At 44.4% G+C, this 27,318-nt stretch overlaps 2 protein-coding genes, 3 long non-coding RNA genes and 1 pseudogene across 10 annotated transcripts in view; 3 read left to right on the top strand and 3 right to left on the bottom strand.

The window, feature by feature from the left end:
• The window catches only part of Rop (Syntaxin-binding protein Rop), a 32,194-nt gene extending 22,083 nt beyond the window's left edge, over positions 1–10,111 (bottom strand). The window contains exon 1 of one of the 3 annotated variants that reach the window (XM_033384334.1): positions 9,947–10,111. In XM_033384334.1, the coding sequence (XP_033240225.1) occupies positions 9,947–9,974 (28 nt within the window). In that variant the 5' untranslated portion in view covers positions 9,975–10,111. Of the gene's footprint in view, positions 1–9,293; positions 9,328–9,580; positions 9,645–9,946 lie in introns of those variants that run through there. The other 2 variants (XM_033384333.1, XM_033384332.1) reach the window with 2 other exon arrangements.
• Positions 8,322–9,243, bottom strand: LOC117184987 (uncharacterized). Its single transcript, XR_004470472.1, has 2 exons — positions 9,109–9,243; positions 8,322–9,039 (listed from the first exon to the last, which is right to left on the bottom strand). It is a non-coding gene; the product is annotated as an uncharacterized lncRNA (long non-coding RNA).
• On the top strand, positions 9,280–14,445 carry LOC26532960 (uncharacterized). 3 transcript variants are annotated; one of them, XR_001450748.2, is made up of 4 exons: positions 9,280–9,390; positions 9,455–9,826; positions 13,523–13,717; positions 13,785–14,190. It is a non-coding gene; the product is annotated as an uncharacterized lncRNA (long non-coding RNA). The 3 variants fall into 3 exon arrangements; XR_004470470.1 differs by lacking the exon at positions 9,280–9,390 and having other exon boundaries at positions 9,528–9,660; positions 13,785–14,445; XR_004470469.1 differs by lacking the exon at positions 9,280–9,390 and having other exon boundaries at positions 9,733–9,930; positions 13,785–14,445.
• A 1,388-nt stretch (positions 14,446–15,833) lies between these two features.
• LOC117184984 (uncharacterized) lies at positions 15,834–25,422 on the top strand. Of its 2 annotated transcripts, none has more exons than XM_033384336.1 (2): positions 15,834–17,018; positions 23,681–25,422. In XM_033384336.1, the coding sequence occupies exon 2, from the start codon at positions 23,699–23,701 to the stop codon at positions 24,644–24,646; it is 948 nt and encodes a 315-aa protein (XP_033240227.1). In that variant the 5' UTR covers positions 15,834–17,018; positions 23,681–23,698; the 3' UTR covers positions 24,647–25,422. The 2 variants fall into 2 exon arrangements, with proteins under 2 accessions (XP_033240227.1, XP_033240228.1); XM_033384337.1 differs by lacking the exon at positions 15,834–17,018 and adding an exon at positions 23,521–23,612.
• Positions 17,018–22,255, top strand: LOC117184983 (uncharacterized; annotated as a pseudogene).
• Positions 25,363–26,150, bottom strand: LOC117184989 (uncharacterized). Its single transcript, XR_004470474.1, has 2 exons — positions 25,882–26,150; positions 25,363–25,798 (listed from the first exon to the last, which is right to left on the bottom strand). It is a non-coding gene; the product is annotated as an uncharacterized lncRNA (long non-coding RNA).
• Positions 26,151–27,318: the final 1,168 nt, after the last annotated feature.

Raw genomic sequence — 27,318 nt, forward strand, 5'->3', positions numbered from 1 at the left:
AAATCCTGAAATCTCCTCAGCAGTTTCCAATGTCTGCAACGCTCGCATGTGTAAATTGACTGCATCCGAAAACTCCCGAAGCCTTTTAGCAGAAGGCGAGTCTACCCTCTTAAGCTCAAGAATCTTCTTGATGTGTGCCTGGAAAACAAGTCTTTTGTTATTAGAGCGTTTATTGAGTATATCCAGAGCCGCACGATAATTGGCACTGGAGAGCTCCAACGATCGAACCGGATCCAAAGCCGCATCAGCGAGGCAAGAGCGAAGGTGCTGGAATTTCTCGATGTCACTGAGATCCGCATCCGCTTCAATCACCGATTTGAACATTGCCATAAAATCCGAGAACTCGAGGTATCCACCAGAAAACTTAGGCACCTTCAGCTCAGGAAGTCGCTGTTTGTGAGCTATGATGATGGTACTATGTCCGGAATGGCTTGGCAGAGTCGTAGAATGGGCAGCGGCGTGTGACTGGCTTACTTCAACAGCAGCCAGCAACTCAGCTTTCAACGATATGAAAAGAGTATCGAAGATTTCGCGCAGCTCACTCCCAATCTCGTTTTGATCGAGAGCCTCCAATTCATTATGAAATGAAATACCGCTTAAGCGACAATGTATAGACGCGAGAGCGAGAATGCAAGACACGAAAAGTCAAGAACCGCGGCTGCAGCTGCGCAGAGAATGAGAGATTCGAGGCTTAAAATACCGGAATTTGTCTATAAATATTCCAGCCGCACTCTCACTGAATTTGCACTTTAAACTGTTTTTCAACGTGCACCCAAATGTATTTGTTGGTAGTTAAACTACCCAACAACAAAATATTGTATAAATTATAAGTGTTTTAACGGAACGCGATTAAGCAATGGTTTTATATCACGTCGGGGGGTCACCATTGTTTGAGATGCCTAGCTTCTTTGGCACATATTTGTTTCCACAATAAAAAAGCGACTTGGTTAATCTTTATAACATTTACCTAAATATTGTGGCTGAGCTGAAGCCGATTGCTTGCTAGGGCCAGATAGGTAAGAGGTTGATATGCAACCGATGCGCAAAGGGGTTAGTATGGAACTAAAAGACGACGGCGGCAGTTCAAAAGTGATTGCCGAAGTGGCGGCGGCACAGCAAGGTAATTGCCGAAGTGGCGGCGTCAGAAAGCCCTTTTAGCGGGAGAGCGCAGCAGCTCTGCAGAACGTCAACGCTTGCAAACCATAGGCGGCTCACTCTGCACATACAATAACAATATCTATAAACATTTACCGTTATTCTTCGGCGGCTGGCCCGAACACTGTCAATAGCATTGAACTCCACCGGCCGAAATGCGCTCCGCTCCCCATGTAAATTTCTTAATTGCTGGCCATTGAGAATTTTCGATATTTCGGATTATATATATATATTTTTTTTTAATTAAAAAAAATGTTTAACTAAAAAAAAATTGTTTGCTTACTTCAAATGAATACACAGTCAAGTTATACCAAAAAGATATTAAGATTAATTATTGTCACTGTGCAACCCCATTGAAGACGCAAAAGCACAATTTTTAAAATTTTTAACAAGCATACAATTTTTTTTTCCAATTTCTTGGTTCTAAATTTACTTTAAATAGCGACGGCTACCAAAATATTTTTGTTTAACGGTTTTCCGGTTTTTTTTTATTGTAGTCTATGTTTTGGTATATGGTATAAAACCATATGCAAAATAAAGCTCGCCTTGAAAAATAGAATCAATTCACGATTTGTGGTGAAAGTGGATGTATGTAACGTCCAGAAGCAAGCGTTTCCGACCTCATAATGTATAAAGTATCAATAGAATACAGCATCGTTAGCCGAGTCGATTAAGTCCTGTCTGTCTGTCCGTCCCTATAAGCGCCTAGTGCTCAAAGACTATAAATCAAAACTTCGCCCCGTCCACTTCCGCCCCACACAAGAGACGAAAATCTGTGGCATCCACAATTTTAAAGATACAAAAAAACAAAAATGGCAGAATCGTAGAAAATTACCATATCTTCTAGACTGCAGAATCTGAATTGGATCGTATAATTATTATAGCTAGAATCAAGAAAACAATTTCATTCTGTCTCGCTAACACACAGGTCTAGAGCAATCAAAATTTCCACACGCCCTTCCGCCCCCACAAAGGACGAAAATCTGAGGGTATCCACAAATCTCAGAGACTATTAAGGCTAAAGTAATCAAATTTGGTATCCACACTACTGTTTGATCTCACTATAAAACGTATATCTCAAAATCAACTCAAAACCCCACCAATTTCCGTCCACAATATTGCAGATGCGAGAAAAATAAAACGCACAATCATAGAGAATGACCATATCTTACAGATTGCCGAACGTGGATCAGATCGGATCATTTTTAGAGCCAAAAGGAACAAATTAATTTGCAGTGGCTACGCAGCGCTCGACGACGCGCTCAGACTGTTTTCTGTCTCTCTCGCACGCACTTTTTATCGTGTCGTTTAATATTAGCGGCGCCTGCCGGAGGAGAGCCATACTGACTAAGTATCGGGTATAAATTTAGATAAACTCACAATGTTCGCCTTGTTATATCAATATTCACAATAAACGAAACCAACAGGATATGTCTCGCGGGTGCTGGGAGGGGCCCTTCATATATTTTTACTTCACGCAAATCAAAATCTACAAATATTCAAGTACAATAGTACCTTAGTAAAATGGCTACATATATGTGCAAAAATTATTTTCAATTTTTCTCAAAAAGTAATAGATGCTTGTTTGATTTGACTATGCAGTTCTTATCTCTTATTGTTGTGCTCAGTTATGAAAAATTTTCGTCTTCTTTGAACTCCATTTGTGGTACCATTAGCTTAAATAAGAGATCAAGCGCGCGCTCTACGTAGAAAATAGATATATGTGCAATATGTTTATTCATGTTTTGAGAGTGTTAGCATCTTTTCAGTAAAAGTGACAAGCTGATTGATTCTGTACGTAAGCACTTATTATTGCTTCAAAGCAATAAAAATTAAAAAAAAAAATTGCATTTTAGCTAAAAATACCACATGGTAAATCTTTTTCTGAGGAAGAACAGGGAGGGATCAAGAGAATGAAATTAGCCGGCATTAAAAAATGGTCGAATAGCTCCGCTAATGTATCGACATCGAAATACTATTTCAAAAATTTGCATAGATCCAGACGGTTACCGCATAAATCGTCGAATTGGCCCAGTATCTACCATAATAGAATTGACAAAACGGCACTTGGGGCAAGGTTCTCAAGGCAGAACTCGGGTTAACAATCCCCAGGCAACGTGTGAGCCAAATTTTGAACGAGAATTTTAACCTGACATATCAAAAGAAAGTGGGCAAACTCCTCTACACTAAACATCATAATGATGCGCGCATGTCATTTTTGAAAAACACAAGTCTTGGGACCCCGAATTAGACAATTTAATTTTTAGTGATGAAAAAAAAATTAGTTTACACGGTTCAGATGTCGATCATAAATATTGGAGAGACCCGCGTCATCCACGGGCAAATTGCTACAAGCCAAACCATGGTGATGGATCTCTAATGATATGGGCTGCTTTTAGTGCTAAAGGGAGGTCTCCAATATGTTTAATATCCGGCCGGATGAATGCTCCGCCTTCCATCTTCCGCCTCCTCCACGTGCGCGCGACTCGCTTCTCCAGGTCCTTCCTTCCAGGTTCGTCCCTATGAACGCCTAGTGCTCAAAGACTATAAAAGCTAGAGCAACGACGTTTTGTATCCGGACTTCTGTGATATGTCACTGTTACAAGTATATTTCAAAACTTCGCCCCGTCCACTTCCGCCCCCACACAAAAGACGAAAATCTGTGGCATCCACAATTTTAAAGATCCAAGAAAACAAAAAACGCAGAATCGTAAAGAATGACCATATCTTTTAGACTGCAGAATCTGAATTGGATCGTATCATTATTTTAGCTAAAATGAAGAAAACAATTTCATTTTTTCTCGCCCTGTCTCTCTCTAACACACGTAGCATAGCATGCTTTTCTTAGCGCAAAACATTAGTGGCTAGATCTCAGAGATCTCTATGATATCGAACCTGCACAAGTTTATTTCCAATCTTCGCCCCAACCCTTCAATTTGCAGTGGCTACGCAGCGCCCGTCGACACGTTCTGACTGATTTTCTGTCTCTCTCGCACGCATTCTTTGTAGTTGAATGAAGCAATACTGACTAGGTATCGGGTATAAGTGTAGAGTTGCGGTCGCAGCAGAAACTCACAACGTTCACCCTCGTTTTATACTTGGACGTTTACATGCAATGACTGCATCTTTCAAGAAGCGATGCAATTAATGCACCGTCAAGTGGCCCGTGTGACACGCGCAGAAGGCTGACGCGCGGCGCGTAGCCGTACCGAACGTGAACATGCAAGAACGATAGCTCTTAGACTACTATACGAGGAAAATTAGTACTACACTTACTAAAATCCCAAGCATGCAGTCAAAATACAAATACAAATACCACTAAAATTACTAATTACTAGAAAGCTTTGTGAGGATTAGTAATTTAATAAGAGGAAGAGAATTAGTGGTGGATACCATTTTCCTCCGGTTAACTAAGGATGGGAGGTTTACTAATAGCAACTAGAGTAAGATGGGAGTCTCACACCCGCATCCCAGTTAAGGCCCCGCAGAGCAAAGAGTAAAAGATATTTCTGTACTGATTCTATATCCATATTCTAAGATCGGACGAACTAGCGAGATATAGAGAGTCTTTGTTATATAGGGGTCGTCAAATTCTTTTGACCACCTCTTTATAAACCGAAGTACGCCCATGGACATATTTACCATTGTCGAAATGTGTTCAGAAAACTTTAGCTTGGCGTCTAATATAGCCCCAAGATCATTCACCAGGGTGATTCTCTAAAGAGAACCATCACATAGGGTGTAGGGAGCCAACTAAGGTCTAAAACGATGAAATGTCATTACTTTGCATTTCGAGGCATTAAGGTGCAACAAGTTTGCACAACACCATGACTAAAAGTTATTGAGATCGGATTGCAAGCGAGAATGAAATGAAATTTCCTTATACTGGACACAGACTTTAACATCATCCGCATACATAAGAACTCGAGAGTATGTTAATACCGAAGGCAAGTCATGAATAAAGAGTTTGAAGAGTAAGGGGCCTAGATGGCTGCCCGAAGAAACCTTTACTGGTGAAAAGTTTTAGCCAGCTTACAAATAATTTGGTAAAAAAAAAAAGCGCATGGGCCCCGGGGAACCCCTGATAATGCCATCAGGCGGCCAAGATGGCGATTGGCAAGACTTTAATCTCCGTAAGGGATGGTCAGATCCATCGAGAAAAATGCCATGTGGTAGAGAAAGATCTCTAGGATCGATTCTTGCATTAGCTAGAATAGAACGGCGGGATACCGCACAAATGTGAGGATACCGGGTGGCATCAAGGCTAGGTGAAAGCCATTGTCAGGACGCTCGCTCGGCAGCCCTCTACACGAAGACGGTGGCGAGGTCAAGGAGGTCCTGGTCTTAGTGGCGACGCCAACAGGTTGGTCAGAGGATAAGGTAACGAGGACCACAGTAGTGGTCTAGACTCTACAGTCAGCGACAAAAAAAAGCCGCATTCTGAAATCTCATGCATTTGTGACTTCTCTAGTGGGTGGTCTTCGCAAATGTGGCCTTATGTATGTTTTTATGTGACGTAACGTTAGGTCTTTCCGCTTATATCTTTAAAATCGATTTTTGTAATTTTGTTGTCCCCCCAATTACTATTCAACGAAAATATTTGTATTTTTTGTTTGTTAATTCGACATTTTATTATTATTTTTTTTTTTTTTTTAATTTTGTATGGTAACGCCAGAATGGAAATGGCCATATGTACATATATATATTTTGAGATCGAAAACGATTCCTTCAGGCTGTTAAATACATACATCTACAAGAAATTAATATAACTTTCAAATAATATAATTTAACCTAATATAACTTTTTGAGTACCGAGTATAAAAATCGACATGGAATAGAATAGTACATAATGTATCAGATAATTAATAGTGCCAAGCATGTCTGAGAAAAACGTTGATTTTCATCCCCGATATCAATAGCTGTAGTTGTGCCTTTAGTTTTTTCTATAATTACAAATTTCATTAATCACACTGTGGGACAAAATGAAAACTTTTTAATGCCTTTCATAATTTTCCCTCTGCATTTTCAGCGCCAATAAGAAATGTGCCGAAAAGAAGCTGCACACTTTTTTTTTCTTACATATTTCGTATTTCCTCAAAAAATAGACGAGAGACGTTGAGGAAAAACATTTATCAAGAACTACACAGACCCACAAAAAAACGAGGGGGAACGTTGTGAGTTGCTGTGGAGACCGAAACTCTACATTTATACCCGATACTTAGTCAGTCTGGCTCTCCTCCGGCAGACGCCGCTAATATTAAACGACACGACAAAAAAACTAAATTGTTTTGTTGATGCTGGCTATAATAATGATACGATCCAAATCAGATTCTGCTGTCTGAAACATCTGATCATTCTCTACGATTTTGGTTTTCTCGTATGTTTAAAATTGTGGATGCCACAGATTTTAGTCTTTTGTGTGGGGGCGGAAGTGGGCGGGGCAAAGTTTTGAAATATTCTTGTAACAGTGACATATCACAGAAGTCCGAATATAAAATGTCTTTGCTCTAGCTCTTAGTCTTTGAGCACTAGGCGCTAATAGGGACGGACAGACAGATGGACGGACAGACGGACGGACGGACGGACGGACGAACGGACGGCTATTGATGCTGATCAAGAATATACATATATACTTTATGGGGTCGGAAAGGATCCGAGGTTGGGCACCCGGGAATCCTGATGAGATTCCCGCAATTACCAGAGAGGACAGATCACTGTATCAGTGATCACCTCTCGACGCCTTTCCAGGTATCTATCCCAGCTAGGGAGGACTGGGAGATGGGCGAACCAGGACCTGCAAATGCGGCTCACTTCTACACTGATGGCTCAAAGTTAGACGGCCGCGTCCGTCTCTGTTTTGGCAGCTAGCCAGTTAGCAGACTAATGACATACAGTATGTCTATTAATTGTTTGCAAAATGTAAAAAGGCACATAAGTTTGACTTCAACATTGAAAATATGAGTAAAGGCATAAGTTGGGGGAATTTTTTTTATTAACTGTTATCAAGATGTGTTTAAGCTGTAGGTATGACGAAAAAAAAGGGCAAAATTCCAAGAAAAACGGTAAAGAAATTAAAAAAAACAAAAAAGCGGCATGTATGCCTCTGTCTATTAATTCTTTGCAATATGTAAACACTGATTGAAAGAAGACGAAGGAAAAACAAACGGGACATCAAAATCAAAAACGACCAGACGCGTGCTTTTCTTAAGTCTTCTTTGCAGTCATTCGTTTACAAATTTTCTTGAATTCAGTTCAGTTACTTGTGTTATTTGAAGTTTTAGCAATGCCCGGTAAGCGAACTGAAGATAATCTGATACAATTGGTTTATTTTAATTATGGCAAAGGAAAGACAGCTAAAGAGTTGGCCAATATGTTCAATATTAAGTTGAGAACAGTCTATAATATTATTCAACGTGCAGAAAAAGAAAATAGGCTGGAATTGCAGAGCTCTACCGGCAGACCAAAAAAGCTTTCTCGCCGGGATTGCTCGAAAATATTGAAAACCGTGGAAAATAAGCCGCAAACAAGCCTCAGAGAGTTGGTCAATGATATCAAAATTAATCTAAACAAGACCGTTTGCCCTGAGACTGTGCGAAAAGTTTTAAATGTCCACAGATATTCCTCACACGTGGCAAGGAAGAAGCCGTTGCTGTCCACAGCTAATATTGAAAAACGCTTAAACTTTGCGATATTTAATGTTGACAAGCCTCCTGAGTACTGGAACGACGTGATTTTTTGTGACGAAACCAAGATCATGCTCTATTATAATGATGGGCCTGGAAAAGTTTGGCGTAAGCCGAATACTGCCCTCCAGTCGAAGAACATTGTGCCCACTGTGAAATTTGGCAAGCTTTCAGTGATGGTTTGGGGCTGTATTTCTTCCAAAGGTGTTGGAGAGCTGCGCATTTTCAATGAAATTATGACAAAGGAATTTTATTTGGACATTTTAAGGAATGAATTGACAAAAAGTGCGCAGAATTTTGGCTTCGTTGATCCACAGAACACCAGCAAACTTAAATACAAGCTGTACCAGGACAATGATCCAAAGCACAAATCATTCCTTTGCCGCACTTGGCTCCTTTACAATTGCAACAAAGTCATTGACACGCCCCCCCAGAGTCCGGATCTTAATCCTATTGAGAATTTGTGGGCCTTGTTAAAGAAAAGGGTGGCCAAACGACGCCCCACCTCAAAAAGTCATTTGATTCAGTGTATAAACGAGGAGTGGCTAAAAATACCCGAATATTACGACATAAATGTCCTAATATCATCGATGTCGCGACGTCTCAGAGGAGTATTGGATGCTAATGGAGGACACACAAAATATTAGCCACATAGAGCTGCATCCTTTAAAGATATCCATTTGTGAAAATTACTGTTTGCATTTTGCAAAGATTTAATAGACACACGATATTTGCTGTTTTTTTTTGTTTTTATGAATTGTTTATGTTTTTGTTTCTTTTTCATTTTCTTTTGTTACCTATTTTGTTAAGAATACACTAAAGAAAACCATTGTATATGACTGAACATGAAAACAAGTGCCTTTTCTAATAAATAATTATGTTTAAGTTGAACTTCCGTGACTTTTTTCATTTTGCAAACCATTAATAGACATACTGTATATGTACATAGCTTTTAAGCTGTTTGTATACGATACAACGGCTGCATGAGAGCATGTGTACGTGTGAGGCATACAATCTCATTTCACTCAACATTCCTATGCTGCACAGAATATCAACTCCATTTAGCTTACGTTGGCACAAGCGAGATAGCACAACTAATTTAATGACAAAGCATGAAGCGATACAGACATAAATGCTGCATTTGCAGTCGCTGCATCGTTTACAACCAGCTTTGTGGTGCGATGACATTAGACTTTGCTAACTGAAAAAACAGAGATATGTACATATCTTTATAGGAAAACCATACAGTGAGAGCGGTATAAATACATACATATGTATTAGCTTGGCTTTCCAGTTTAGCAAAGTCTAGTTTCATATGACTATAAACACAAGACAGTGTAACCGTAGTGCATTAACACCTGGTCACACCCTTACCCCTAGCAAAATATGTAGTACGACTTCTAGTCGGTGAAAATTTTATTCGATCTGACTACTAGGTTTACAACACAAGCTTACCAAGCTGGCAAAAAAACATTTGACTAGTGTCACATGAGAAAAATTCCTTTACTTCTACTGTTCCTGTCTGAGAGAGTGTGTGAAGGGAGAGATCACGGTACATTTTTTTTCTTCCTCTTTCTATAATAATACTTTTTTATGATTCATGATGGTTGGAACAGTTATATTTCAGTTTGATATCACTGGAAACAAACAATTCGGTTGCTTTAGCTACAAGACCATCGGAAAACTAGGCTTAAGCAATTTTATATCGATTTGGATACTGACGCTGATCTTACATAACCCACCATGCGAAAGCGGTGATTTTTTAATCTGAACGATATTATTTTCGTTCATGAATCATGAACTGGCTCACATACATACAAATGTACGTATTTAAAATGAGAACACCACATCAATAGTGTCGACACATACACAACATGCTTTATGACTCATTACAAAGAAAGTAATGTTAGTGAAATCAAGAAATGATTATTATGTTGTGAAATGGTTAATCCATTAGGTGTGGTGAACATGTAATGGTGTGGTAGCAGGTAATGAAACATTTATTTTTATTTTTTCCTATACTGATAGTCACTGACCATTTTTGTTTGGAAAAATCAATGAACGACAAACATGTCGCACATAAATTTAAAAGGTTAGTATGCACTTACTCTGGCCTACTAATACTTTCAATGCCATCTTAACAGAGCAAAAACGCAATTCAACCAAGTACTGCAAACACACAGAAATATTTTTGGCACACCAAATGCTTTTAAGCTGGTTCTAATTTGTAGTTTTGATGGAGTTGAGAAAACTAGAAATGATGTTACTTAGCGATATATCTGATATATAAACGATATAAACGAAATTTTCTGATCGATATTTTTTACCATTGGCGGTATTCCACCAATTGCTTTTGATGTGATAACTGTGTGGTTGCGAATGACTCGCATTCGAAAATGAATTTAATAACAATGTTCTGATGCTTAAAACCCTTTCTCGGGATCTTAGTCTGATTTTTAGACTGCACTTTCGGTCAATTATCATGAGCGGGTGAAGCCGATTGCTCCAAGGAAGGATTCCAGCGAGCCCATGCCGGCGATCGACTTAATGACTCCACGGTTAGTGGCCGCCACCTCGACTGAGGTCATTGACTTGGGATCAGCCGCTGCTCCACCATCTGATTTGGAGGGCTTCATTACAGTCAGATGGAAAGAGAGGAAGAATCGAAACAAACAACTTAATCGTCTTGTTGGTGTTGCTCCGTGCTGTGAGCCGTTGAGTGTGATGCAGAGCAACAAATACCTTCATATTGGTAAATTTTCTACTAAGACGGGGCCAGAGGCGGTGATGAAATTCTGCTTTGAAATTCGTAAGCTGTAAACTTTGGGCCCCTGAACCCCTTTCGTGTGGGCTTTGATGACAAATTCTGGGAAGTATCGGTAAGGGTTTCCCGCTTTGTGCACAGAGACCGGCAGCTTATTTGATAGCAGTTAATTTGCGTACAGCTGTGCGGACGTCCACGCCAACTCCGGGAGCTCCAGATCCATCCACTTCAAAAAACCCCCAGTAAACGGCGACTCTGGTTTTATGATCGCCACTTCTCCACAACATATTCTGCTTGCACTTTTTTTACTTTTTGCTATGAGCAACAGCCCTTTGTTTCATTTTTGGCGATCTCCAATCACACAACAACAAAACATTTTTCTTCACTCTGCACTTTGTGCGATATTCACTCGGTTTCTGCTGGATCAGACGACGATGCTGGCGGACTTTCTCGAGTACGCACGCTTCTAACGTCATCATTCCAACAATTACCGCTATAGCAAGGCTTCGTGTGCTATACTTGCGCCGTCGCTGCTCTCGACATTTGGGTAGAGTCAGAAACCCGACATAGCAAACCTTTTTACCTTTTTTTTAACTCCAATTCTGAGCCATACGAAGCTTGGCATAATTTCGATATCTTAAACTCTATTCCCTGGTCGATATTGGCATACTTGGTGTACAGTTTGGAGGCAATTGATGAAAGGAAAATTCTTGATGGCAACTGCGTTCAGTGAGCCTCTTATAATTCTTCATAAGTTCGCTGTTAACAGGTCGGTTTACTGGCAAGTGGAACGTTGCCACGATTACGCCAATTTTTAAGAAAGGTGCCAAAAATTGATCTCTAATTATAGACCAATTGCCAAATCAGCAAATTTTTCAAAACTTCTTGAGCGAATTGGTAGATAGATCATTTTCCTCATGGAGGCCGACATTAGCCCAAATCAGTATGGTTTTATGCTGAGTAGATCAACGGGCACTAATCTTATCGCTTTTTGTAATTTCTGTACTCGTGTGTTTGAAATGCACGCTCAAGTAAATGTTGTGTATACTGACTTTGCTAAGGCCATTGACAAAGTCTCCCACTGTGCCCTAATAGCCAAGCTGCATCGGTTAGGAATTCATTCCTGCCTGCTCAGTTGTTTTAGATCAAATTTTGAGCTGCGATAGGATGTCGTATTGGTAAGTGCAAAGCTTTCCGACTCATTCTTCGCTATTTCCGGCCTTCCACAGGGAAGTGCACTTGGCCCACTACTGTTCTTAATATTTATCAACGGCATATGTATCAGCATTCAAGCTTCTGAGCATCTGCTTTATGCTGATAATCTTAAAATCTTCCGATCTCTCAAAACCTTATGTGACCTTATGTTCTTCAGTGCGACCTGGATAGAGTTTCTCTTTGTTGCAGACTTAAGTCGTTTTCTCCCAACTTTAGCAAATTTTACTTTGTTTTTTTTAGTAAGTGTGTCCTCAATGTGTTAGCCGCATATATTGAATAGATGGCCATCCTCTCTATAGGGGTCATATTGGACTCAAAATCTTTTTGTAGAGCGCTTGAATTTAATATTGCCAAAAGCCTATGCTATGTTCGGCATCGTTAAGCGAAATCATCCCAGTTCAGGGACCCGTATACGAAGCTAAGTCTGTACTCATTCCTTGTGCGCTGGAGACTTGAGTACGCTTCAATGGTTTGGAATCCCAGTGGGGTCGTTCAAATTTCTCGCATCCAGAGACTGCAAAGAAAGAGTCTGAAATTGGCACTCCAGCCTTTGCCAGAATGCAGATGTCGCCTCGTGCATCTTTCCTCCCTTGAGGATCGAAGGACCATTGCGGCCCAGATCATTATTTATGACCTCCTAGTGGGTATCATCGATTGCCCTGACCAGCTTAGTAGGATGGGCTTCAGTACGCCTGCCAGGAGCCTAAAGCTTCATTCTTTGTAGTTGATCTCCACCGGACCAATTATGGCTTTAATGAGCCCATTTGCCGGGCGCTTCGCCAGCACAATACGCTGCCAGCTGGAATGCGTTTTGACTTTTGACATGGGCTTTGACTTATATCTTTTTAAAATATATATAAGTAAGTCTAGCCAGTTAGGGTTATTTTAATTCCATTGGCAAATCATAATAAAAAAAAAAAATGTTAAAAAAAAAAATACTCCACCAGCAATAAAACCTCTTAAATTCGCTCAACGCCTTTTTGTAGATGTTAGCGAAGTCATTCGGTAACAAGGGACAAACAAACAGGGTTGGCCCAAGTCAAATTAACCCTTTCGCATGTGAAGTGCAATTGTGTGTGAGATTTTGGTGAACCGAAAGATCACGCGCACCGCCTGGGATATCAACGGATGGAATTAAGTATACCAATTGTTAAGACCTTAAAAGAAAAGTCTAGACATTTGCAAGTTGACTTTAAATTCAAACTAAATTTTATTCTTAAAATCAGAGCCTTATATGTGATTTGACAATGAGGTAGGAGGTACAATTTGGCAGTTTATAATTATCGTTAGACCTAAGCAGAGGATACACTTCAATGAGGGTGTCTATTTGAGTACATGCTTACATTAGTTTTATTTTAGGACCGCATTTGTTAAGTGTTTTCTCCACTTGTGTTTTGTTGTCGTATTAATGGGTTACAGATCGCTGTTTACACCAGTGCAGTCATAACTTGTCTACTTTATGTGATTTCTTTAGATTTCTGTGTTGTTACATGAGTGAATGGGTACAATAATCTATTTATGTTTAAACATTCTGCAAGGGGCCGAAAGTGGCATTGTATTGACGATAATAAGTTCATGTTTGAACACCAATCGTGGTATTTTGGTCGAAGGAAGCTTGGACGTAAGAAATGGCTGTCGAAAAGTTATCGATTCGAAAGTTTGAAATCCATGTGCACTAATATGCATTTTTTTGTTTATATTTCAGAAGAAAATGGCGAAATGTTAGTCCAAATAATAATTTAGAAAAAAATCGAAGTTTTGATAGAAAAATTTGCGGGGGCGGTGGCACTTGTGAAGCTACAAATAAAAAAAGAGCCAAAAGTAGCAGAAAATTACATAATCGACGACGGAGTTGGAGCATTTCAACTCGATAATAACTCCGGAGCGCACCGATTTCTTTGTGAGTGGTAGCCTATCTTTCCATGGCAGCTAATTAATGTTTTTTTTCCATTATTTTCTTTTATCAGACTAACAAATTACGGAACGTAATAGGGACGAGCCCATCAATGTCAAGAAGTTTAAAAAATATGGTGCACGAGAGGATTATTTTGGAGTAAAATTTATTTGGAACTTCGGGGAAGAGTTCCCTTGGAAGTTTCAAGGAATTTTATAATGTCCTGGAAAAAATACTTAAAAAAACATAATAATTGATTAATTAATCCATATTACTTCAGCGGCGGTGAAAATAAAAATACCGAACGAGCAAACTGAAAAGGCCATTCGCAAGGCTCTTCATAATATTAAGAATAGTGCCTTTCTGAAGAGCTCAAGATCAAATCAAACAAATCCAAGGCTCTGAACACCGCAGAAAAGAATTACATTTTCTATAAATAAAGCAAATTGACAAAAATTACCAAATTAATGTTTTTCCATATTAAATGCATTCATTTTCGACAAAAATTATCGCTTATTAAGTGCATGATTTTTCGAAAAATATCATCGCTTATAAAATGCATGATGACAGTGTCATCATGCCATAGGATCTTTCCATGTTAATGTCAACAGCTTAGCGTATGGCGGATCATCAACTATGTCATCGACGGAAGTGACGCTGTCATCGACATGATAGTAGATGAGTCATCGAAGGCCCGTACTGCAGGGCCAGAACTCTAAAAAACGAAAAGATCATACATATACAGTAGATAGTAGATATATATGTAGATAGTATCTAATAGATACATACAGATCATCACATATTTTTGTGAAATCATATTGTGCGTGCAATACTCACTCATGCAGAGCGTTGCTGTGCTGGTTGGCTCCTGATACACGCAATTTGAATTACCTTTTGGTTTGAAAGGAGCTATCTCACAAGCCAATTACCTTCGCATACTCCTCTATTGGTAGCTTCAGTCATCGAATGATAGGAATCAATTTCGAAGTTATATACTAAATACCAGGAGTTCAAATCTACCTTGACCAATTCTTATTAATGCTCAACCGGCATTGGAATTATCCTTCACGTTCAGAATTAATTGTTTATCAACAAAATTCCTTTCGCTGTTGGTAGGCTGTAAATTTCCTTCAATTCTGTTCCTATTCTTTTTCCTGGAAGCACCAATGTTTCTAATAAGTTATCTTCTATTTATGCTTTTTCTCCCTTTAACTGTATAGGTTTTAAAATATTTGGCTTTAGTCTACCACGATTAATATCTATCAGTAGTAGTAATAACTGCTGATTGAATTTTATCGAACTTTTCAATCAAGGAGCTTAGTTGCTTTGTTACCATAAAGAAATTGATAGATTCCTTGTACACATAAAAACTTTCCTTTAATGTCTTCTACCCTAGCTCTCATACTTCTAAAGTTTAAATTTATATCCTCGATAGTTCTTTTGAGGATATTTACCGTTGACTCTACCACTGATGTTTGTTTCTTAATTTCATCATCTAGGTTATGTTGGTTTTCTAATAAATTTTTCATATTTCCTTCCAACGTTTCCCTATCTTCGGCGTCTATTATTCCAAACAATATATGATAAAGTGATAAAGTCTTTCTTTTATTCTCCTGAGTTATGAAAAGTTTATTATTTTTATCCAAGTCTGCAATGTTTCTTTCCGCGTTTAGATAACATTATTGCATTGATCTTCAAAAGTATAAAGCTTACCACACACAACTCTCATTTTCCCAATCAATTCTTTCCCCTTTCTTATCATTTGAAAATACGGGTCAATGTTATAATAAACAATTAAATCCCAGGACGAGGCGACTATGTCCCATAGCTCACAAATAACTGTTGACACTTTCGGCGTGTCTGATAAACACCTCTCATACAATAGCCCAAAAGATGCGGAAAACATGAATAAGTAAACATAAACACGAAAAAAACTAAAAACACACTTTACTCAGACTTTACTCAGACTTACTTTTTTGGTTTTGCTCATTTAAAGACACTTTTGCTGTGAGCGCTTGACCGTCGTTTGCGAGCTATGCTATTTCAACGTCCCCCATCGGGTCCAAATATATCGAAGTGGTTCATTATTTCAATTGACCACTTCGCCGTTCCTCTGGCAGCAATGTTTGCATTTGATACTTTGTTATGGGCGGTTTTGGAGAGAGCCGATAGGTATCAGGGCTGGAGAAGAGAGAGACAGCGGCATCTATAGTGGATCCTGGGAAGCAGTGGCAGAGTTGCGTGGGAGAAAAGGAAACGGTGCGAGGAGGAAGAAAAAAAAAGAGAGTTTCCGGTGGAGAATAGTGGAGGCCGCACGTGCCCTGAAAGAAAAAAGAAAGGAAACAAAATTGGTGATCGTGGAGACGACGATCCCACCAAGACATCAGCGGCAGGCATCAACATCAGCAGAAGCGGCGGACCGCGGCAGCAGCAGCCCGGTACTGGCCAGGCCGGAAAACTGGTGCGAGGACCGTCAGCGGAGCATCGGCACCAAGGAACCGTCAGCGGAGCACCGACTGGAGACACGTTTCTGTCCCCACACACCAACCCCCCCGGGGAAAGAATCCGGACTTCAAAGCCGAAATAAACCCACACGAATCAATGTCACACACCTTCATCCACCCACATCACACCCAACCCACGCATGTATACCCTCATTCATAACACATCACATAACATCACCACATTTCACACATCTACACCCGTCCGACCTACAATTAAACAATATATCACGATCATATAAAAAAAACACCACGATTAAACGTAAACATCAGCAAGCATCAGGAAGCAACAACTTCTATCAAAGGGGGCTGCCAATTCGGCCGAAATAGGGTTTATTTTTTTTGTGTTAGTATTTGTTTCTGTTCAGGCCAGCAATGGACAGTTTCCGGGCACTGTGCCGGCTCCGCGCGCCTCGGTCCCGGCTCGCGCTCGCGCGCTCGGAGGGGCGCTCGGATCCACAATCCACGATCCACACGGCGCTCACGGCAGCACAAAGGCAGCATAAAGCATAGAGCATAAGGCATAGAGAGTTAGTTACGTTTTCACCCCCGCTTCAACCTGTCGACATACCGCGCGAATACCGAAACAATACATGAACAATATATATATACATATACACACAACGAAACCCATCGGCCTTTCCTTTCTGTGACGACTGCTAGGAGGGTTACTGGAACATACACCTCGCCGTTGGATAATTGATCCTCGATCCGCCCCACTACAAACATTGGTCCTTCGAGCCGGATCTTCGCCTTCCCCATAAGGAGAAGCTCACCCCAGCCAGCATCGGCGGATCGCTCCAAGTGTAAGATAAGTACAACCCTTCGATTGTGCCCAACACCAGTGCAGTGATTTTGTGCGAGTTTCCCATCCCAGTCCGAGTGCCCGCGGCATACATATGTACATATATGCCTTTCTCGCTCCAGCTCCAAATTAAACCATACTTCGTTCTGCCAACGGTTGTGGCCTCCTATTTCTCCAAAGGTTTAATTTGATCCGAGCTAGCTCCTGCGTTCCTCCTCCGATCCAGTGCCCACATTAATATATACATAGCTGTCTGTAAATCATATTCCTACCGCTCCCAGCTACCAGCTGAGCTTTCGCTGCTGACAACTGCACATGCACACCAACATACATACATATGTACATATGTATGTGTAAGCAACGCAATCCAAGCGGCTGGCGACAAACAAAAAGACATATTCTTGCAATTAATTTGGTGTTCATTCCGTGCATGCTCAACGGGTTACAGTTCTTTCGTTTGTTTTAAAGAATATAGAATAACAAATCACAAATCACAACCAATCTTTATTTAACTCATTATATTGCCAATAAAAATAAAACACGACTCCATACATATCATCTTACATATGCGCACGCATTTTCAACTAACAACTCTTGCACATCTGTATATACATACATATATTGTATTACCTCATAAAACGGTTACTCCGTTTTTTTTTTTACCCGTTGTTTCAATCTCGTCAAAAGGGGGGGTCGTTAATCCAAGCCACGGTACCTAGCACTTACACCCATACACACACACACATACAAGCAACAGAAGCGACGCATTCTGTTCATTTTTCCTTTCGCTTTCGCTTCTCCACCGTTTGCTTGCGTTGTTGTTGGTGGGAGAATATTTTTCGGTGCCGCGCTTGACCGTAACGGAACGCCAAGTGACGCGCTACCCTGCTTTTCAAGGGTATATTGTTTTGAACATTCGTTTTGTAACCGACTCTATATAGGGGGACCTTGTGCATCAATATCATTGCTCATCCATTAGTCGCTCTTGGTTGGACATTTTTTTTGTATTTGATCGTAGTATTTTATATTTATATTCCGGCCACGGAGCCCGACTTCTACTATATAAATACTCGCGATAAATTCCGCCAAGGCCACATATCCACGGTTCGTCGTTCAAAACTTCCACTTCTCCATTCCGCTCACCTGCTTTGCGACTCTGATACGCGTTATCGCAAATCCATCAGCCAACCATGCCCACTGGTGATAAGAAATCTCGCAAGATGTTTAAGCGGGTGAGTTCGCTGAGTTTAACCCATCCACCCAGCTCCAACGGCTCAATCGCTACGCCCACATCTTCCCGTCCGTCCCCAACTGAGCGAGGTCCGACCACGTCCAGGGCTCACACACCACATGCCTTTGAGGCCTTGTTGCTCCCCTCGGTCGTCCCTCGCACGGTTCCGAGCACTATGGCCCAATCGGCCGCCAGTTCCGCACGGTCTAAGTTTGCCTTGGCTGCAAGCAGACTGACACGCTTCGACCAGAAGCTCAGCGCTCCAGATGCTAGGACACCAACCCGCTCGCTCTCCCAAGTCCATCGAGATCAACTCCGAAGCCTGTGGGCGAAGGTGGACGCGGAGTTCGAGGCCTGTGTGGAGGCGATAACGGAAGTAGATCCAGAGGGGGTAGCTGACGTCCAGGGGATGTACGATGACTGCTACACGGTCTACGCGCAATGCCTTGCCGAACTGAACGATCAGCTCGAACCCCCGACTGTCCCTCACACGCCTCAACTGGCCGTTCAAGTGCCGACGTCCGGCGGTTGCCGTCTTCGTCCATGTGACACTGAAGTTTTCAGTGGGGACTATCAGCAGTGGCCCACGTTCCGAGACCTGTTCACCGCCATATATATAGAGAACCCTAGGTTGGCTCCAGTAGAAAAACTGTTCCACCTCAACAAAAAAACAAGCGGTGAGGCCCACGACATAGTGGCACAGGCTCCACTCACGAACGAAGGGTTCGCGTCCGCATGGAGCGCCCTCCGTGAGCGTTTCCAGAACAAGAGGCTGATACTCAAGGCCCAGCTGAAGATCCTTTTCAGTCTGCCCCAAATCCGCACCGAGTCAGCTGCAGCGCTAAAAGAGCTTCAGAGGGCCGTCCACAAGTGCCTTACGACACTCAACCACTCCGAGGTCTCCACAGACAGCATTTTCGCTGACGGAGTGTTAGTGTACCTCATATCCGCGAAGTTGCCGAAAACGACTTTGGAGCTTTGGGAGCAGTCCGTGACCCACAAGTCCGAAATCCCACCTGGCACGCTATGGACAAGTTCCTGGCGGAGCGGTACCTGTCTCTCGAGGTGACCGAGGACGGCCATCCAGGCATGGAGACTCAGGCTCACTCCAGGGCGAGTCTACCCATGTCAGAGAGGTCAAAGGGCAATCCCAACCCTTTCCGTTCCCAAGAGAGCCCTGTTGCAAGGCGGGTTCACTCTTTCGGAACAACTGTGGATCCGAAGCGGAGAGCGTGTGATCTTTGCTCCAAAGAGAACCATCCGATCCGGGTGTGCCCTCAATTCCTTCAGATGAGACCTGATGCTCGCTCCAGCTATATTAAGCAAAAAATGCTTTGCTTAAACTGTTTCGCAAGAGGGCACCAGATTCGTGAATGCCAAAGCGCCCACAACTGCAACACGTGTGGAGACCGGCATCATACGCTGCTGCACCGTGGCACTCCAGTTTCCAGCCAATCCGTGCCCAATTCCGTACCACTTCCGACTTCTGCCGAAGCTCAGCCTAGCGTTCAGAACTATTTCGCCTCCGGCAAGAGGGCGGTACTCCTAGGCACGGCTATTATTAATATTTGCCACTTGGGGACAAATTTTCGCGCCCGCGCTCTAATCGACCCGGGCTCCGAGGCGACGTTCATTACGGAACGTCTCTTCCAGATCATTAAGTTGCCATTCCGACTCGCCCAGGCACAGGTCTCGGGCCTCAATCAGACAATATCCGCTCAGTCTAAGAAACTCTGCCATTTTTCCATCCGTTCCCCGACTAAGCCGGGCTTACAATTGGACGCCACAGCCTATGTCCTGCCGGAACTATCAGGCAGCCTTCCCTCCCATCCGATCCCGCAACACTCGTTGCGAGACTTGCCAAACCTGCCATGGGCAGACCCGACATTTTACGAAAGCTCACAAATAGATGTCCTGATTGGTGCCGACATCCTTCCATCCATCCTCTTGAGCGGCTCACAGACGAACATCTGTGGATCTCTCCTCGGACAGGAAACCATTTTCGGGTGGGTTCTTACAGGCCCAGTGCCAAACACGGTACAAGGCCGGGTCGCATCCTTCTCCACGCAAATTTCCACCGAGCTAGAGACTCCGTTGGACAAACTCCTCACAAAGTTTTGGGAGGTGGAGGACATTCCTACTAAAATAGAAAGCGAATCGGATTCGTACTGCGAAAGAAATTTCCTCCGAACTACGTCAAGAACGCCAAGCGGGAAATACGTCGTCACGTTACCGTTTCGCGACCCAGATCATCCCGGATCAGATCTGGGGTATTCAAGGGCAGCCGCGCTGGCCCAGTTCCTAAGAAACGAAAATCGCTTGAAAAGAAACGGTCCCCTACAAGAGCAGTACGACACCGTAATCCAAGAATACCTAGAGCTTGAACATATGACAGAAGTTCCTCCGACTCATGGGTCCTCAACCTACTACCTTCCGCACCACGCTGTCTTCAAGCCTGAGAGCACTACCACGAAGGTCCGCGTGGTATTTAACGCATCCAGCCCGTCGACCAACGGTGTGAGTTTGAATGATCTTCTGCACGCCGGCCCGGTCCTCCAATCTGACTTGACCCTCCAGATCCTGAAGTGGCGGTACGTTTTCAACGCGGACATCACCAAGATGTATCGCCAAATTTGGGTTGACCCGAAACACACCCCTTTCCAGCGAATATTATTTCGAAACAAGGAGGGACTCATCCGCGACTATGAACTTAAGACCGTAACCTTCGGAGTCAATTGCGCTCCTTTTCTTGCCATCCGAGTGTTGCAACAGCTAGCAAGCGACGTCCAGTCCAGATTTCCGAAAGCAAGTCGCATTATCCGATCATTCATGTATGTCGACGATGTCCTAGCCGGAGCGGATTCTACCGATGAGGCTCGACTAACGATCCGCGAGTTGCAGGCCGCACTTAGCTCTGCAGGTTTTCCGCTGCGGAAGTGGACTTCAAACCACAAAGCTATTCTGGCAGGAATTCCGAGTGCTCATCGTCTCCACACAGATTTTCTGGAGATGGAGGAAGAGAGCACGGCTAAGACTCTCGGGATTCGCTGGAAAGCGACTTCAGACGAGTTTTTTTTTGTCCCTCCCGAGTTGGCGCCTGAGTTGTCATACACCAAGCGAGCAGTTCTGTCCCAGATCGCAAGGCTGTTCGACCCCGCGGGGTGGTTGGCCCCATTCATTGTTCGGTCCAAGATCTTCATGCAAGAAATCTGGTTGCAGGACCTGGGATGGGACGATGAGCTTCCAAGCGAGATGCGCCAGCGCTGGCAAAGTTTCCTGCGGAGCTACTCCGCTCTCGACCAAATCCATATTCCAAGATGGGTCGGCTCCCGGCCAGCGGTAAAAGTCGAACATCATGGGTTCTGCGATGCATCCGAGAGGGCTTACGGTGCCGCCATCTACGTCCGCATTGAGATTGACCGTTTGGTCGAGGTGCAGCTTCTCACAGCGAAAACGCGAGTCGCACCCGTGAAAACCGTGTCGCTCCCCCGGTTAGAGCTTTGCGGGGCAGTGCTTTTGTCCGAAATGGCGGCGGCTATCCTGCCGAATATGCCAACAGCAAGTACGAGCTGCTATTGCTGGACCGATTCCACCATAGTCCTCGCCTGGCTGGCAAAGCCCGCGTGTCACTGGACCACGTTCGTGGCCAACCGAGTGACTAGGATATCTCAAGCGACCGATATTGAGAAGTGGTGCCACGTTCCATCCGAACAGAACCCCGCGGACTTAGCCAGCAGAGGCGTGCCGTTACAGGAGTTGGTGGAGAACCAACTCTGGTGGCACGGACCAACTTGGCTGCAGAAGGGCCGAGATCAATGGCCGGCACCAGTTAATAACTCCCCCGTTATGACCTTAGAGCAGCGAACTGTAAAAGCCCATTTCGCACTCAACCCAGCCGAAGACTTCCTCGAACGATTCTCCAATTGGAGAGAGCTCTACGAGTCCGTGCATATATCCTGCGCTTCACCAAGCGCTGCCGGGAGTTAGCCACCGCGCAAAAGGGCCATTTTACGAGCGGCGAAATTACCGAAGCTGAAAAAACTCTTATCCTAGAGACGCAGCGTAGAGAATACCCCGAAAAGTATCGCTGCCTAAGCGGTAAGCGGCCAACGCCAAGGTCAAGTTCTATCCTGAACATGAACCCTTTCCTAGACCGCCGGATCCTCTGAAGTGATAAGATACGACGAACGACATCCAATCATTCTCCAATATAATTGTCGATTGTCTCGCCTTCTCGCGCAATTTACACACCGGATAACTCTTCACGGCGGCAACCAATTGATGGTGCGCCTCATTCGATCAAAGTATTGGATTCCAAAGGTTCAAAGGCTTATGAAGGGGGTTGTGAGCTCCTGCAAGGTCTGCGTTATTCACAAAAGAAGGTTGCAAACCCAAATGATGGGAGATCTCCCAACCGAGCGGTCGTCCTGTTCCAGACCGTTTACGCATACAGGGATTGATTACGCGGGTCCTTTCGAAATACGGAACTATACAGGGAGAGCATGTCTGATCACGAAGGGGTATGTGTGCGTATTCGTGTGTTTTTCCACAAAGGCGATACATTTAGAACCCACGTCCGACCTCACCACCGAAAAATTTCTCGCCGCCTTCGCTCGTTTCGTCGCAAGGCGCGGATGTCCACAGCGTATCCATTCAGATAATGGAAAAACTTTCGTTGGTGCAGCAACCCTGCTTTCCAGTGACTTCCTTGACGCGTTTAAGGACTCGGTACTGATGCGTATAGCCATCAGCGGGTTTCGTGGCGCTTCATCCCACCAGGAGCTCCACATATGGGAGGCCTATGGGAAGCCGGAGTGAAGAGTTTCAAAACTCTCTTCTACAAGGCCACGTCCACTCGGAGGTATACGTTTGAAGAGCTTTCTACGCTGCTCGCGAAGATTGAAGCGTGCCTCAATTCCAGGCCGCTCTCACCGATGTCCGATGATCCGACGGAGCTGCTAGCCCTCACTCCCGGGCACTTCCTTATTGGGGGGCCCTTAATGAGTACGGCCGAGCCCGAAATAAAGGGGAACCTTAATTCGATCATCAATCGGTGGCAGCATTTGAAGGCCCTCAACCAACAGTTCTGTCAAAGGTGGAAGGAGGAATACCTCAAGGAGCTCCACAAGCGGACTAAGTGGCAGACGCCGACGCCAAATCTGCAGGTTGGCGATATGGTGGTCATCAAGGAGGATAACCTGCCGTCCAACGAATGGCGGCTCGGAAGGATAACTTCCGTGTATCCCGGTGCCGACGACAGGGTCCGTGTGGTGGATATCCTTACTGCCCGCGGTACCCTCAAAAGACCGATTGTCAAGGTCGTTCTCCTGCCAGTAGAACCCCGTAGTTCCATCCAACAATAACGTGAATGTGCACTTGTCCCATTCACAGCTCCGTACTAATACTTCTTCGACTTCTCTATTCCATCCTAGTTCCATCCTCATCCAGACATGGCCCCACGGATCCGCGCCAGCCGCACCACGGAGAGCCGGCGTGATCGAGGGATCAACTCGTACCGTTGCCGGGTCTGCCGAGGAATTCATCCGCTACGGACCTGTCACCATTTCCTTCGCCTGAGCCCTGAGAAGAGACTCCGAGCTGTCCTCATTAACAAATATTGCGGGAACTGCCTGGCCCACCAACACTCCGGCCAGGATTGTCGCAGTGGCGGGCTGTGCCGGGTGTGTGGAAAAAACCACCACACTCTACTCCACATACCCTCGTCGCGTCGTCCAGTCCGCTCGGCCTCAGGAGCATCGTCGCCATCTACAGCGCCCCACGTCAAACGCCGACCTCGGCGTCCAGCCCGCTCAGCCTCGGCTGCATCGTCGCCATCCACGTCGGCCCACGCCGACCGCCGCCCGCGTCTCCCCGTGAGCCGCCCCGTGGCAGGGCCCCCGGCACCATCCGTCGACTCCTTTCTACAACATCGAAGCCTCATCCTACTCCCGACGGCGCTGGTGGTCTTGGATACGGGTTCCAAAAACTTCGAGACGGCGGCGCTCATCGACCCATGCACGCCGGTGAGCTGTATTGACGACTCCTTGGCCAGCGCCTTCAAGTTGCCCACCACTTGTGTGGGGGACGAGAAAGTGTGTACGGCGGTGATCCGCGCCAAAATGGGCGACTTCCAATTGGAGACGATGCTCAAGGTCGAGCCCCGTGTGCGCATCCGCACGCCTATCCGACAGCTGAGCGATTCCGTGCGGGCGCGTTTCGGTGACCTGAGGCTTGCCGATGAACAATTCCATCGACCGGCGACAATCTCGCTCATCTTGGGAGCAGATGTCTACCCGAAGGTGATCCAGCCCGGGTTCCTTGCGCGTGAGGACGGCCTGCCGGTGGCCCAGAGCACCGTTTTTGGATGGATCGTGTCGGGGGCGTGCACCCAGCCATAGGCCACCCCATTATACTTTGCAATCCTGCAAGGGGGGGGGAGGATGTTCAGGCCAGCAATGGACAGTTTCCGGGCACTGTGCCGGCTCCGCGCGCCTCGGTCCCGGCTCGCGCTCGCGCGCTCGGAGGGGCGCTCGGATCCACAATCCACGATCCACACGGCGCTCACGGCAGCACAAAGGCAGCATAAAGCATAGAGCATAAGGCATAGAGAGTTAGTTACGTTTTCACCCCCGCTTCAACCTGTCGACATACCGCGCGAATACCGAATCAATACATGAACAATATATATATACATATACACACAACGAAACCCATCGGCCTTTCCTTTCTGTGAAGACTGCTAGGAGGGTTACTGGAACATACACCTCGCCGTTGGATAATTGATCCTCGATCCGCCCCACTACAAACAGTTTCCGTTATATAAACCTAGATTAGGAATTAATGTTCAAGAAGATAAGTAAGAAAATATAATGGATATAAAAATGAAAATTTGAAAAGAGTCATGAGTGAATAGAAAACGGTAGTTGGGTGGGACGAGAGCGAGAAGAAGAGTGGGACCCTGCTAGGGATAACGAAACCAACTATCCCCGCTGACGAAAGTGCCAACGAAGACAAGTCTGTCCTATAAATTAGATTTGTTTTTTTTGTATGTTTTTTTGTTTTTGTTTTGTTCAATCCGTCCCCTGACTTATCGGGTCGGAAACACCCCTGACTTCCCCGTGAGCTAGCTGGGAACGATAGGCCAGGGTGGCAAAGAGGCGGATCATAACAAATGGCGCCCAAGGGAAAATAGAAGGGATCGATTTTAAACACGAGTCTTAAAGACCCGGTGTAAAATGGAACCCTGGTAGAACGAAACTCAGCCGGTCCGCGAGCCGGGAATAAATCCTAGCCGTCGTATCCGCTGAGAGGAGTAGCAGTGAGGAAAATAGACATGGTAGTTATGTATCGGAGGTAGAAGAAAAGGAAGTGTGTGTCCCGAGTTGTGGTCCAGGTATTACCAGGTGGTAGTAGCCTCGTTGTCCGACTCGTGGAGCTCGCTGTCCGGATCTGAAAAGAGGAAGAGGTGCCGGAGGATCTGTCGAGTCGTGGTCCGGGTTATGTTCAGAGGCATTAACGTCGTTGTCCGATTCTGGGGGATCCACGGTGATCTGAGTGAGGAAACAGCAAAGGGAGTTGGCACTTAGAAAAAGGAAGCGAAGGTATATAGCAAGGGGAAAGTGAGCGGACCCACCTGCAAAACAATAAATGCAGTTGTCTCTCGTCCCACCAAACAAATTAAAGGTGAATTTTTGTCTCAAGCAGTTTGGGAATTATATGTTTTTTTTTGTTAGTGATTTAGCAGACTATTGGAAAGCCGAAGCAAGAAAACCCAAAGGGAAATCATCTTTTTTTTGAGGACTAACAATCCTCGCTAGCATTGTTTGGAAGCAATTTTAGAAGTAGGCATTAGGCAAGTCATCGGAAAAAGAGTTTTTGTTTGGGAGAGGAAGTATTTAGTTATTTAGTGTTGTATTTAATTAGGCGGTTAATGGTAGATGTAGGTGTTTATTTATTTGATTGAATCAATTTAGATATTTAGATTTATCAATTTATTGATTTAAATTAACCGATTTATGTATTTGAATTTATTTATTTGGTTATCTAAGCATTGAATTAATTATTCGCTTATTTATTTATTGCACTATTTATTTATTTGTTTTCTCGTTACGATTGAAAGTATTAAAGATTATTTAGCCAGGAACTAGGTGTTTAGAGGAGTAGGGTAGTCGGATAATAAACAATCCAATTTATTTATCACCAAGATAGTTAAGTTAAGTTAAGTTAAGTAGTTAAGTAAATAGAGAATAGACAAAGGAAAGGAGTACGTTACGAAAATTGGTTGATGAGTGACCCGGAGATTTTTAAAGGGTCGGGAAAGACAAGGCGTAGCCCAGAGGCACAGCGCAGGTACCAGCCGTACAACATGCCGACGACTCGGTCCCAGGACGGTAAAGCCGGCAGTAGGCCGGAAGGGCCGTCGCAAGTGGCGGAAAACGTACATGCGGGGTTGTACCAGGAGGACCCAGAGGCCGGAGCGGTAGGAGGTCAACAGCGAACCCGTAAGGACCTGGTGTTACCGTCCGAGTTAAGCTCAGCCGTGAACGCAGCGTTAGCCCAAGCACAGGAGACCTACCGAACGTCGCTCGGGCAGCAAATGGAAGCGCTGAGATCGTCAATGCAGGCGGACATGCTAGAGTTCATGCGAGAGATCAACGCTGTGGTGGGTTCGTTAAAAGCGGAGTGAACGGCGAGTGATGCGAATGGAAGGAATCGGGGATCGAATGCAACCAGTCTGGGAGGAGGTCAACCGGAAGCACCCGCGAACCAGCAAGCACATCCAACGCACTTGTTTGTGGACAACCGAACATTGGAGGCCGATCAGAGGACCCAAGCCGATCAGAGACCCGTGGAGGAGTGGCTATTCAACGGGATGGGCGCAGGAGCAAACCCTAACCGGAATCGACCGAGTTTCGGAGAGGCTAGGCAGGAGTAAGTGCAAATACGAAGATGGGGACTTAGCTTCGACGGCGATCCGAAGGGGATGCCCGTGGCGGAATTCATATTCCGGGTGGAGCACCTACAGATGTCGTATCAGGTACCGTGGGCGGAGGTGTTGAAAGCCTTTCAC

This window comes from Drosophila pseudoobscura, chromosome X (genome assembly GCF_009870125.1).
Source record: "Drosophila pseudoobscura strain MV-25-SWS-2005 chromosome X, UCI_Dpse_MV25, whole genome shotgun sequence".
Classification (NCBI taxonomy): domain Eukaryota; kingdom Metazoa; phylum Arthropoda; class Insecta; order Diptera; family Drosophilidae; genus Drosophila; species Drosophila pseudoobscura.

Bases quoted from the DNA above. Each gene is read 5' to 3' on its own strand.
- LOC117184984 (XM_033384336.1), top strand. From the start codon at position 23,699: ATGGCCCCACGGATCCGCGCCAGCCGCACCACGGAGAGCCGGCGTGAT.